This window comes from Nycticebus coucang, chromosome 11 (assembly GCF_027406575.1).
Source record: "Nycticebus coucang isolate mNycCou1 chromosome 11, mNycCou1.pri, whole genome shotgun sequence".
In the NCBI taxonomy this organism is placed as follows: Eukaryota; Metazoa; Chordata; class Mammalia; order Primates; family Lorisidae; genus Nycticebus; species Nycticebus coucang.
This window is the reverse complement of record NC_069790.1, coordinates 121,313,249-121,326,284: the sequence shown is the minus strand read 5'-3', so window position 1 is coordinate 121,326,284 and position 13,036 is coordinate 121,313,249. Positions and strand designations below refer to the sequence as shown.

The 13,036-nt window shown below is 37.9% G+C and overlaps 1 protein-coding gene across 1 annotated transcript in view; it reads left to right on the top strand.

Moving 5' to 3' along the window:
- The window catches only part of RHEB (Ras homolog, mTORC1 binding), a 51,435-nt gene that overhangs the window by 29,879 nt on the left and 8,520 nt on the right, over positions 1–13,036 (top strand). Inside the window, exons 3-4 of the mRNA XM_053609132.1 lie at positions 2,148–2,215; positions 10,647–10,729. Coding sequence (XP_053465107.1) covers positions 2,148–2,215; positions 10,647–10,729 — 151 coding nt within the window. The remainder of the gene's footprint in view (positions 1–2,147; positions 2,216–10,646; positions 10,730–13,036) is intronic.

The window sequence follows — 13,036 nt, the reverse complement described above, 5'->3', positions numbered from 1 at the left end:
CTGGCATCATCTGCCGTAGATCATGATAGTCACAACTTTGGTCACTATAGGTCTAATAGCCCTATGTCCATTTTTTTCTCTATTATTCACAGCATAGCTAGAGTGATCTTTTCTTGGTTTCCCATTACTTTCAGAATAAAAATCCAAAATTCTGGAAGTACTTTTGTCTCCTCTCCAACCTGCCCACTCACTGTTCTTTCTCAATTCAACTGCTTTGACTTTCTTGCTTTTTTCTCTTGATGTCTAACCTCTGCCTGGATGTCCTTCGCCCTGACAGAGTACCTGACAGGGCCTGTGGGGGCGCGTGTGTGTCGGTGTTCTTCCTTCACTGGGATCCAGGCTCACTGCATATCGGGGACTACCGCATCTCAGGCATCTAGAACAGTACCACTAGTGGGGATGGGCACTCAGGAAATAGTTCTTAATAATGCATACATGCTTGTGTGAATAAATGACTTTTTTTACTTATCTTGTCATAATGATTATGCTGTTTCATAACCATAGTTTCTTAGATCTAATCGAACATCACTTGTTTTATTGCTCACCAGTTTTTTTACATAGTTTTCATCAAATCTAAAATGCACTTTTTGGTCTTACCTGACTGAAGGTTTTCAAACAGCTATGTCATGACTGCCCCCTGTCTGACAGTGACCGAAAGCTCTGGCAGTTTAAGATCTTTCCCAAGTTCTGAAAGGTTACAGTGGAAAAAATACCTTAAAACTTGTTTTTAGAATTAGTGAAACAAGTATATTGGATATTCCCCATCTTGAAATGTTCTGATTCAGTTTTTCCCCTGATTAAACTTTTCCTTAAAGTGACAATTTCCAAAAAGGGTACAAGAATACTATAAAGTAGGCTGGGTGCAGTGGCTCACTCCTGTAATTCTAGCACTCTGGGAGGCCAAGGTGAATAGATCGCCTGAGCTCATGAGTTCGAGAACTGCCTAAAGCCAGAGCGAGACCTCATCTCTAAAAATAGCTGGCCATTGTGGGGGGTGCCTGTAGTCCCAGTTACTCAGAAGGCTGAGGCAGGAGAATTGCCTGAGCCCAAGAATTTGAGGTTGCTTTGGTTTATGACAAAATAAGGCTCTGTCTCAAAAAAAAAAAAGAATACTATAACGTGTGGCCAATGGCTTGCACAAACTATTCTGTAATCTTCCCTCATGTGACTTCTAGCACCCCGCTTGCATTAGAGAAATATGATGCTGCTGTGATTCTCTTTGATTATTGCTTCTCTTTCAGCTATCTTCATATAATTTAGATAAGATCTATTTGTCCTCCTTCTCACTTAAGAGTTTTCTTGCATAATTTCCATTCATCTGTTTTTGCTTTGCCTTTTGGCTGTGGACAGAGTGAAACCTCTCTCAGCTATGCAAGGAATAAAGCCTGCTGCTTGGCTAAATGCACAGAATGGCCAGCCAGGAGGTCAGAGGCTCTTTGTAAGTCAAGGTGGCTGCAGCTGGGTATGCAGAAGAAGTTCATTCCACTTCCTTGTCAGGGTTCCAGATGGCTATTTTCTATTCTGCTACTGTATTAGTAATTCTTACCTTTTTTTGGTCTATATTGGCTTGAAGTCTGTCTTCCTAGAATTCTGAATTGACTTTTCCAGAAGTTATTTGAGGCTGACTTTGTTTTTTCTCCTTGGGAAAAGAAGTTGTGACAAATTGCTTAGATCCTTACGCTAAGTGGGAATGATGGCTTCAACATAACAGCTGTTTCCTTCGTGTTTTATGTCAATGAAATTGTTAATGTTTTTATGAACTAAAAGTTCTTAGCACTTCTTAATACATACATATTAGCTCTTTGTGCTTTGGCAGCAGACTTCCTGTAAATTAACAGAAAATTAATTGTTTTTGGTTCATTCTAGACCTCATTTATTTATGTAATGTATTTCACTTTTTCATAAGAGGAAGGACTCACCACAGAGCACTCAGACCATTTTTATGGACTGTAAATTATTGCCTCGTTTCAGTTTTTTTGAAAAAGATTCAAGGTTTACCGGTGCTTGATTTTAGTCGGCCAATGTTTCTTCGTTAAGTAATGGAAATTGGGGAGAAGTCGTACAACCTAAAAGTTTGTTCTTTTTTTATTTCATGGGACCTTTTTGTTAGACTTTTAACTAACATTTAATTCCCTTTTTCTCTGTAGCTTTCACAAAGTTGATCACAGTAAATGGACAAGAATATCATCTTCAGCTTGTAGACACAGCTGGGCAAGTAAGTGACCTCTGGCATCTCAGAATCGTGTATAGCTTTTCTAATAGTCCTGGCTCTAGCCCTGATTTTTAAACACGACAGCTGTGCCATGAAAACCCTTCATGCTGTTCACAGATGGTCCCTGCATTAAATGGCTTGACCTATGGTTTCCCAACTCTATTGTGAGTTTATTGGGAGTATTGAATGCATTTTCAACTTAGGATATTTTCAGTTTGTAGTAGGCTTATTGGAACTTGATCCTATCATAAGTCAAAGGAACATCTGAATATCAATATGCTGTCTACTTCGTCTTTTCTAAGACAATTATTTAAATAACTTGTTTTTCTATTTTAGAATTATTTTAAACATATTCTTAACATTGTAAAAGTAATCATTTATTACACTAGCCCTCTAGTTCTAGTGCTAGTTTTCTATTTTCTAAACTTTAATTCTAGAATTAAAGATTAGAGAATCATTAGTGCTTTTTCTCCCCATGTATAATAATAATAATGTGTTCTCCTATATTAAGATCAAAAGTAAATCTTTTATAGGGGAAAGGAATGAGAAGGGCACAGGGCAGAAAGGAGCTGATTTCATCTTGTGAGGACTTGGACCTTAAACCACCAATTTGGTTAGAGTCTAAGATCCAATTTGAGTTGTGCCTTTAGTTTATATAATTAAATTATCTGGTGAATGGCTATGAGAGTGATGACTGGATTAGGGAATGCTGATTTGATTTACTAGACAGTAGGTAATTGCTGAAGGTTAAATTAGCCACCAAAAAAGGGTACTCATACGTTAAGTAATGCAACAGCAGTGTAGAATGCCACCAAAAAAGGGTACTCATACGTTAAGTAATGCAACAGCAGTGTAGAATGCCACCAAAAAAGGGTACTTACACGTTAGGTAATGCAACAGCAGTGTAGAATGCCACCAAAAAAGGGTACTCATACGTTAGGTAATGCAACAGCAGTGTAGAATGACTTGCCAGAGGGATTGACCGGAAGCAGGGTGGGAAAACAATGAGTACTTGGACCAAAGTCCCTTTTGACAGCTTAGCTGCCCCATTACTATTGTACGCAGTCCCGCCCTTAATAGAAACCATTCTGTCAGACTGAAGCAATCCTTATTCACCAGAGAGTGTGGAGCATACAGAAGCCGGGTTTCTGCTTACTCTTCTGCCTTTGTGTCTTGTGACTGACAAAGAATCAGACCAACAGGAAGGTGGGTGTGGCATGATCTGGTCTTCCATGTTAAATGAAAGACTTTTTTCCTAGAACCTGGGAACTGGAGTAGACTATGTAACATAACAGGTCCTATGGGTTTAGAGTGAATTCTGTCTACTTTATATTTTGAAATTAGTGTAGAAGGAAAGTGTGGCCCCTTGTGAAATAAGAAAACAGCTGTATTGAGACTAGGAGTGGTGGCTCACGCCTGTAATCCTAGCACTCTGGGAGGCTGAGGTGGGTGAATTGCTTGAGCTCTGGAGTTCCAGACCAGCCTGAGTAAGAGTGAGATTCCCATCTCTAAAAATATAGTCAGGTGTTATGGCGGGCACCTGTAGTCCCAGCTACTCAGGAGGGTGAGGCAAAAGAAGCACTTGAGCCCAAGAGTTTGAGGTTGCTGTGAGCTGTGACACCACAGCACTCTACCCAGGGTGACAGAGACTTGGTCTCTAAAACAAGAAAAAAGAAAATAACTGTATTGAGTGGTGTAAGCATTGGAGAAGACCATGGAGTTTGCATTTTGGATGCTTTGAAGAAAATAAAATAATTGTGTTTTTCTCTTTGAGCTTGTACACAGAGCTAGAACCTATGCCTCCTTCATCCACCCTACTCACTTCCACTTGACGGTCAGTATAATGTACTTTAGCAATCAGACATCTTCATTAGATCAGAATTATCTGGGGACTAGGGGACCAATAGAAGTCTCTCAGGGACCCATGACATAGATGGCACAGCTCATCTTAGAAGTTAATGGAGAAGAGCTGCAGGTGGGAAATTATGTTGGATTCTTAGAGTTTGTATCTTTCTTTCAGAGTTAACTGGCTAAGAAACCAAGGCATTTGGTGAGGGAAGAGAATGCTAGTAATAATTATGCTGGGACAATAGGTGTAAACCTAAGAGTCTCCTGGGCAAAGAAATGTAGCCATTCTGTTTGTAGTGTGACTCTGACACTGTCAAGATTTCAGTTTGCTTTTATTTGGAATCTTCAAGCTTCTAAAAAATGGAGGCAAGAATGTAAATTGAATAATCGCTTCCATGTAATCTTACTATACATTCTGTTTCAGGCCAACAGGGGAGGTAGTAATTGGTAGTTGTCTGGATGTGGGCTCTAGAGTCACACTTGCCTGGGTTTAAGGCCTGACATAGAGAAAGTAAAACCTCTCTGAGCCTCAGCACCTCATCTAGAAAATGGTGGTAACTGTGGTACCCACCTTCACGGGATTATTAGCTTTGAGGCCAAAGAGGATGTGCTTTTTTGTGGTAGAGCTTTGGTGCTACTAAGGCTGGACTGTTGGCTTAGCATGGTGATCCTGTTGACATTAACAGTGAATGGTGGAAGTGCAGGTGTTCTTAATAGTGGAGATCTGTCCATGAACATTTCTCTACAGAGAAAATTTCTTTATAGTGACTCTCTTTATCAAAGTAGAAGATGTGTTCCTCTGAGGTACTGTTTTGTTCTAAGGCATAAAGTGCACTCTGACCCATCAGACATTTTTAAATGTTTTAATGATAGAATAATACAAATAGTGAAACCAAAAGGGAGAAAATAATATGACTAGTAGAGGTCGTATTAGTGGGTATGTTGCAACGAGTTAAGAGTATTTAAAGAAATTTAGCTTGTTTGAAAAATTTGTTCTTATTGCAACTAATAGTTGTTGGTTATATTCACAGTAGGAGATAATAAAATAAAAGGTTATTTTAGTATTTAGAATTCATGATGGTAAAACACAGGCATCTCTTTCTGTTGTTTCAGAGTATTATGGGACAAATTCCTTCAAAAGTAATCTATGTAAATTTGTTCACTAACTCTTACACATTTTAGGAGTAGAATTACACACAGTAAATTGCTTTATTGTAATATGTGATAACACATACTTTTCACAGCTTAGTATTTATATCAGTGCATTTACACCACTGTGACATAATTGCCCAGCTAGGGATGATGAGGATGAATATGTTAAATACAAATTGATTCTTTTAGATTACGTGAAATAATTTTATTTTTGGCCTAATTTTGAGGTGAGAGCTTGTACCCTAAATGAATATGAGGGTAGGAATGTGAGGCTTCAGGGCATGGCGGCCAACGTCTTTGATCCCAGCTACTTAGTCCACTGAGGTCAGAAGATTGCTTTGAGGCTAGGAGTTTGAAAACAGCCTGGGCTGCACAGTGAAACTGTATCTCTTAAAAAATAAAAATGAATGTGAGGTAACAGAATTTAGCCTATTCTGCATTAATAATTAAATTCAGTGACAAGTCAGTGGCAATCATCAATTTTATAAGGTAGCCAAATTCATCTTTTTAAAAAGCTATTTTTAAAAAAAAGGGAATGTACATGATACTGAAGTGAAACAGGACAAAAAGTTAAGTAGTAAAACTTAATCTTTCCCACCCCTAGCTGTCTTAGTAGCACCGCCTACCAATTTCTAGTATATACTTCTAAGGTATTTTACACGTGTATATACAAATAGATTTTGAAGCTACTTTGGCTGTGTCATAAGCCTGCTACTGATCAGCAGTTTGTTGGCAGTCCTGCACCCCATCGGTCAGTGAGGGCCCATGTCCTTGCACCCTGACCATGCAGTATGTTATAAATCCTTAGATATTTGCCAATCTGATAAGTTTGAAAATCTGAAAAATAACATTCCAGTGTAATTTCAATATGCATTTTTCTTACGATTTTTCGTGGTTAAGGACATTTGCATTTTCTTCTTGCGAATTATCCTGTCAGTCCATATGTTATGCCATTTTCCCCCTTTTGGATGGTTAGTTTTTGTTGATTTGAGAGATTCCTTGATGTGTGAAGAAAATTACCATTTTATGTATGATCTGAGATGCAGGGTTTTGTTTTGTTTTCAATTTGTCTTTTGTTATAGTTTTTGTTTCAGAGGTTTTCAGCCTTGAAGAACTTTCTCATTTTCATGTAGTTGAATTTACTAATCTTTTTTTAATTGATTTTTTAAAAATTTTCCCATCAACTGTGTACATAGTTTTCATCTTTAAGTCTCTGCTTCCTCTGGAATACATTTTTGCCAAGGTATAAATTAGAGGTCCAGTTTAGCTATACACACCCAGGTGGCTCCATACTTGTCCTTATACATCTAGTTAAGGCTTTCTTTTTATCTTCAGTGATTGAAATGCCAATAGTATCATACATTTCATTCTCGTCTATTTGAGTCTTTCTAGATTTCACAGTCTGCTCCATTTATGAGTCAGTACAGCATTACTTGAATTACTATAGCTTTATGGTTTCCAGTCACCTGCCCCAACAATGACTATTGTTAGGAAGTATAGTTTCTTTTTTAGTAGTATCAGAATTATATTATATTATGTTTCTATATTAATTTAGTATTAGTCAATAGATATCCTGATGATTCTGCATATTTAAATGCTTTTTTGGGGGTATTTTAAGATTTTCTCCATATGATCATATGCTATTACTTTCTTACATTTGTTTTTAGGAATTTTATCGCCTGTTTTGGTTGCCATTACAGCTGAGGTCTTTCCCCTCATCATACCTCCTAGCTGCTTGTTTTTATACAGTACTTCTTAAACACCATTACTCTTTGATTTCCACATTTTCCCTCTAAGGTAAAGGTAATTTGAATTTTGGATCTACTATAAGTGAACTAGTGACTAAAATCACTTAGGATTTTATGTTTAATCTTATTATATCAAAGAAGTAATAGTAAAACTTAATTGTTTTTATTTTTATTAAAGAATCATAAGGTAATAATTCTGGGATGTCAGGAACAGTAGTTATAACTATACTGTGGGTTTGCAAGGTTAACATACTGCTGGTTAATCCACTGGTAACATGACATGATAGTAGTGCTTGGGACATGTGGTATGTTAACAATGACATTTCTAATAAGAAAAAAAAATGTTAGTAGGCCAAGCGCAGTGGCTTACACCTATGATCCTAGTGCTTTGAGAGGCCAAGGTAAAAGGATCTGCTTGAGGCCAGGACTTTGAGATCAGCCTGGGCAACATAGTGAGACTCTATCTCTATAAAAAAATTAAAAAATTAGGCCAGTGTAGTGATGGGTGGCCTATAGTCCAAGCTACTTGGGAGGTTGAGGATTGCTGGAGCTTAGGCCTTTGAGTTTGCACTGCTCTCTCAAAAAAAAAACAAAAAAAAAAAAAAACTTATACTAGACAATGACACATGCTAATAAAAATTGCATTGGCATAAGAACTTTTTGTATGCTTTAATAATTCTGTGTCTAAAGCCAAGTTTCAGAAAGAGACTAATACACTGTTGTGTAATATAAACCTTCATTTTTAATTACGCTAAAGTTGTTCAGTAAAGTAACTTTTTTGGTCCCCAGGAAGTCAGGATACACTGAATGAGCATAGTGCTTTGATTCCCCCCTCTGTCAAATGCTGGTGGCAGCCATCTAACAACCTGCAGACTGATGCTCAAACTATTGGGACTGACATGTAGAGAATAGGTTACATAATACTAGGTTAAACAAGAGATGTCCGATTTCCTTAAGTCCTAAACTTGATAGTTAGGGTCGCTGACATTTCACTTTGACACTTTCCTCTCTCTCTCTCTCTCTCTCTTTTTCTTTTTTTTTTTTTTTAATTGAAAGAGAGAAGAATTCTCTCTACATTCTTTCAAATGTACGTTTTGGCTTGTGATGATATTTCAGATTTTTTTTTTTTTTTTTTTTGTAGAGACAGAGTCTCACTTTATGGCCCTCAGTAGAGTGCCGTGGCCTCACACAGCTCACAGCAACCTCCAACTCCTGGGCTTAAGCGATTCTCTTGCCTCAGCCTCCCAAGTAGCTGGGACTACAGGCGCCTGCCACAACGCCTGGCTATTTTTTGGTTGCAGTTTGGCCAGGGCCGGGTTTGAACCCGCCACCCTCGGTGTATGGGGCCGGCGCCTCACCGACTGAGCCACAGGCACCACCATATTTCAGATTTTTTTTAGAACAATTTTTGTGAAACCATGGATAAGTCAAAAATTCGTGTTATTTTTGAATATGAGTTCCATCATGGAACCAATGCATTGCAGACAGCTCAACAAAGTGTTTGGCAAGGATGTGGCAGAAGAATGCATAGTATGGTGATAGTTTGATAAGTTCCATTCTGTTGATTTTAATCTTAAAAATGAGCCATGTGGGGTGGCACCTGTAGCTCAGTAGGTAGGATGCTGGCCCCATATACCGAGGGTGGCAGGTTCAAACCCGGCCTCAGCCAAACTGCAACAAAAAAAAATAGCCGGGCATTGTGGCAGGTGCCTGTATTCCCCAGCTACACAGGAGGCGGAGGGAAGAGAATCCCCTAAGCCCAAGGGTTGGAGGTTGCTGTGAGCTGTGATGCCACTGCACTCTACCGCGGGCAATAAAGTGAGACTCTGTCTCTACCAAAAAAAAAGAGCCATGTGGGCAACCTGAGACCAAGGTGGATTATGATGAGCTGAAAGCCGTAGTAGAAGTGAGTCTATCTCAACCTACACATGAGTTAGCAGCAGGGTTTGATGTTACTATTCCAGCAATATTGGACCATTTTGAAACAAATCAGCAAGGTAAAGAAGCTGGATAGATGGGTTCTCCATGAATTAAACAAGCATCAAAAGATAAGTTGCCTTGAAGTTTTCCTTTCTTTGCTGTCACAACATAAATGCAGATCATTTCTAAACTGTATTGTTACTTGTGATTAAAAAATGGATTATTTTTGACAATCACAAGTGTTTGGTGCACTGGTTGGATAAAGATGCAGTACCAAAACACAGTCCACAGCTGAGTATTCATTACAAAAAGCTAAAGTTGTCTGGTGGTCTGGCGCTACTATTACCCACTACAGTTTCATGAAACTTGGTCATTTGATTATGGCGATGTCTGCTGCAACCAACTGTATGACATGATGAGGATGCTTATGATCAAGCAGCTGAGATTGATCAACAGAAACAGGCCAAGACCCTAGCAAGACAATGCTCAACCACATGTTGCACAAACAACACTGCTCAAACTACAGAAGCTGGACTTAGAAGCTCTCTGTCATCCACCATATTCACCAGACCTTACTCTGAATGCCACATCTTCCAGTGGCTTTGGACCACTAGCTCTTCAGGCTTCTTCACTGCTGGCATACACAGGCTACTATTAAGATGGCAAAACCACGTCCACAGTTCAGGCACATACTTTGATTAATTGTACTCTGCTTGTTTGAGATATGATAAACTAAATGTTTAATTCAAAAATGAACATTTCAGATTTATTGACCTAATAATATGACAGTTTCAAATATGAAACTGCAGATATATGAAATAAACTAGTAGGATTTGTAAATTTCTTGTGAGCTCTAAGAGATTCTGGACTTCTCATCCATAAAAGAAAGGTGGTAGTACTTGTCCCTTGATGTAAGATCACAGAAGCAATCATTTTGCAATTTTTCTATCCTTTTCTCCCAGGAATTAATTATAGATGACATTAGCCCTGCCCTTAAACTTCCAGAACAGCCAGAGTTATTTTTCAGTATTGGTCTAAAGCATGTTATTACCTCCAATCCACTTAAATCTTCAGTGTGTGGGCCATGTTACTAGAATAATATTGTGATCCATTTTGTTTTCTTTGATTTACTGTGATTTCTTGAAGTAGCATGTAGTAGCCCATATAGCTTATGGGAAGGAGGAGTGAGAGTTTTAAGAAACACCTGTATAGCTTGGTAATGTAACACCTTGGTGAAAAGGACATGAGGAGGGATTTGGCTCACCTAACCAATATGAGAGCTTGTGAGACGAGAGCATCAGTGATTGGCCCTACACCTGCGGTGTTAAGAGCCACAGGAGTGTGTCTGTCAGAGGCTAGAGGAGACGGCAATTGAGAGCACGCATTCTATCACGGACACACTCACTCTGACTCTGTCGCTTCTCCTGCCTGAAGAATGCCTGCACAGTGTGTCTCTCTAAGAAAGACTGCTGAGATGTATTCTTCTTACTAAGACTGCTTTACTCCCTCAAATACTGTCTTTCTCTCTCTCTCTCTTCTGCTAAACAAATAGCCCTCAGGCACCTAAGAGCAATTGTTCCCAAGCAAAGTAGCCTAGTGGTTCACATCCAGAACCTAAATAAGCTGGCCAGAGACCTAGCCAGGCCCGGGCCCCTATAAGTGGCAACCACGAAGGGACCCCGATAGTAGCACATGAAAAACATTAAGTAAAGATAATTATTATGCTATATGAAGATTACTCAAATGTCATTTTTTTTCTTCCATAGGATGAATATTCCATCTTTCCTCAGACATACTCCATAGATATTAATGGTTATATTCTTGTGTATTCTGTTACATCAATCAAAAGGTAAGACTTCTGCCACTTGTTCTAGTTTATTGCTGTGCATAGATAGCATTAATCCTTTAAAGGGCTGTGCTTGGATTAGTAATGGTAGTGGTAGTAACAATTAGGGTTAAATATTAGGTTAAATGTTTTTTAGTGATTTTTCTTGTGGAGTAACCAGGTGGTTAAGAGTAAAACATGCCAGTTGTGTTCTGTTACACTGATGGAATGAAAAACTTTCTTACTTCAAGCTGCCTAGACAGATAATGATTAAACTTGATGTTTTTATGCTATTTGAAATGAGAAGTGCATGAATTGATTTTACTTTGTGTGTGTTCACCATATTAATGTGAGATAGACTTTCTAATACAATTTGGAGATTTCAGTTTGTTGACTATTTTATCCTTAACCATTTATGAAAGAAGACCTTTTAGCAGTACGGTCTCTCTTTACTATGTAAAAATAGAGCCACTGTGTTTATTGGTAAGAACGGATTCTGATTATTCTAGCCACATATTTCATATGTCATCATCTCTGTTATCAGGGCTTATTGCAGGTAGCATGTATTGTCACAAGGAGGAGTCTGTGATTAGAATAGCTGGCTGGTCTTTGAAGACTATGAAAATGTCAGTGCCAGTGGAGGGATGGGGGGTGGCAAACATCTAAGAAATGTGCCGGACATGTTAGGGAATTTGCTACTTTCTTGACTACATACACATCATTTCTTTATTACCTAGAACAGTCCCTTACCAGGGATGTTTTACTGCCCACTTTACATACAAACTGAATGCCCAAGGTTCATAGACAGTGTATTGACAGTGCTGGGGTTCAGATCTGTCTCTCCAGTTCCGCAGTCAGGGCCTGCATTATCCATTAGAACTTGCTGCAGGTAGCTAGTTAAACTGATTAAGAGACAACAAAATTTAAAAATTTAGTCCCTCAGTTCCACTAGCCACATTTCAGGTGCCCAAGAGCCCCGTGTAGCCAGTGGCCACCATCTTGGGCAGTGTCTGCTCCTTACCAGCACACACTCTATTGCTAGTGAAAATTCAATCAGCTTTTCTGTGACGTTTTCTTTCATGGCAAGGAAGCATATTTTACATACAATGTTTTAGGACTGTGCCATTCTTATAAACAGATTCCATACTGGCAGTCGCTGGGAATGCTCATGCCTGAACCAAAACTGAGTGTCAGATTCTGAAGGAAAATTGGGGAAATGTGAAAATTTCCCCAATTTTGAGGAAATGTGAAAGCCGGAGTGTAAGGTATCAGTTATCCTCAATGTAATTACCCCAGAAGCATAGATTCTGTTAATATCTTAGTGTATTTCTTTGTTTTAATGATTGCTTTAATGAACTTATATTTCCTCTCTGGGTGCAGTTTTATGTATTTTTTAATGTTTTTATATTTTTACTTACTATGTAATATACATGTTTCCATATTACCTACTATTTGAAAGTAGTAGTTTGCTATATAATATCCCTTGTTCAATGGTAGAAGGATACCTCTCTACCTATTTTGTGTATTTACATCTTTGTTACTAAAAGAATGCTTGGATTAGATTTGTATGCATGAAACCACTCTCCAGATATTATTTGGGGCTTGGTGTAATTTTTATTGACTTACAAGCACACTTTAAATAGTAAAACAATGATTTTCATATATATTTTTAAAATTTGTTTATATACGTAACTCGTATTCAGCTCTCATATGTTTGGTAAATTCCAAGATTTTCAGTTTACATGACTGCCATGTAATACTTTAACCAGAACAGATTTAATATATCAATAATCTGATGAATGTTGGAAGATCAGATTTATTTATAAATTCCCATGGTTTTACCAATTTTCCTAAAAACACTATTCTCAAAGGTCATTCCATTACTCTTAATTATAATTTTATTAGACAATGGTATGAATTGTTACTCTGAGGAATTAAAATAATGGGTAGAAAAATGTTCTTAATGCATTTTTTTAATCTCCCTTTTTTGGTGGGCACAAATTAGATGACATTCAAGAATCATGAAAATATAGTATTCGTCTCTGGGGAAATTGAAAAATACAAAAAGCTACATTTAAAAATATGAAAACTTGCTCCCTAAACGTCTTATATACTCGAGAATACTATGGCCTAATACAATGCAGAAAAGGCTTGCTGTGGTATCTAAGCAGTACCAATTTATTAATCAGAACTGTCTAACCTTTTCACTGAAGTTAGCTTCTACCTAAATTATAGCCATTGTTTATCATTTTATGAAATAAGACTTTCCTTTGTTTCATAAAGCTCCTGGAGAATTATTTCTTCTAACATAAAGCAAAAAACGCAGCCTAT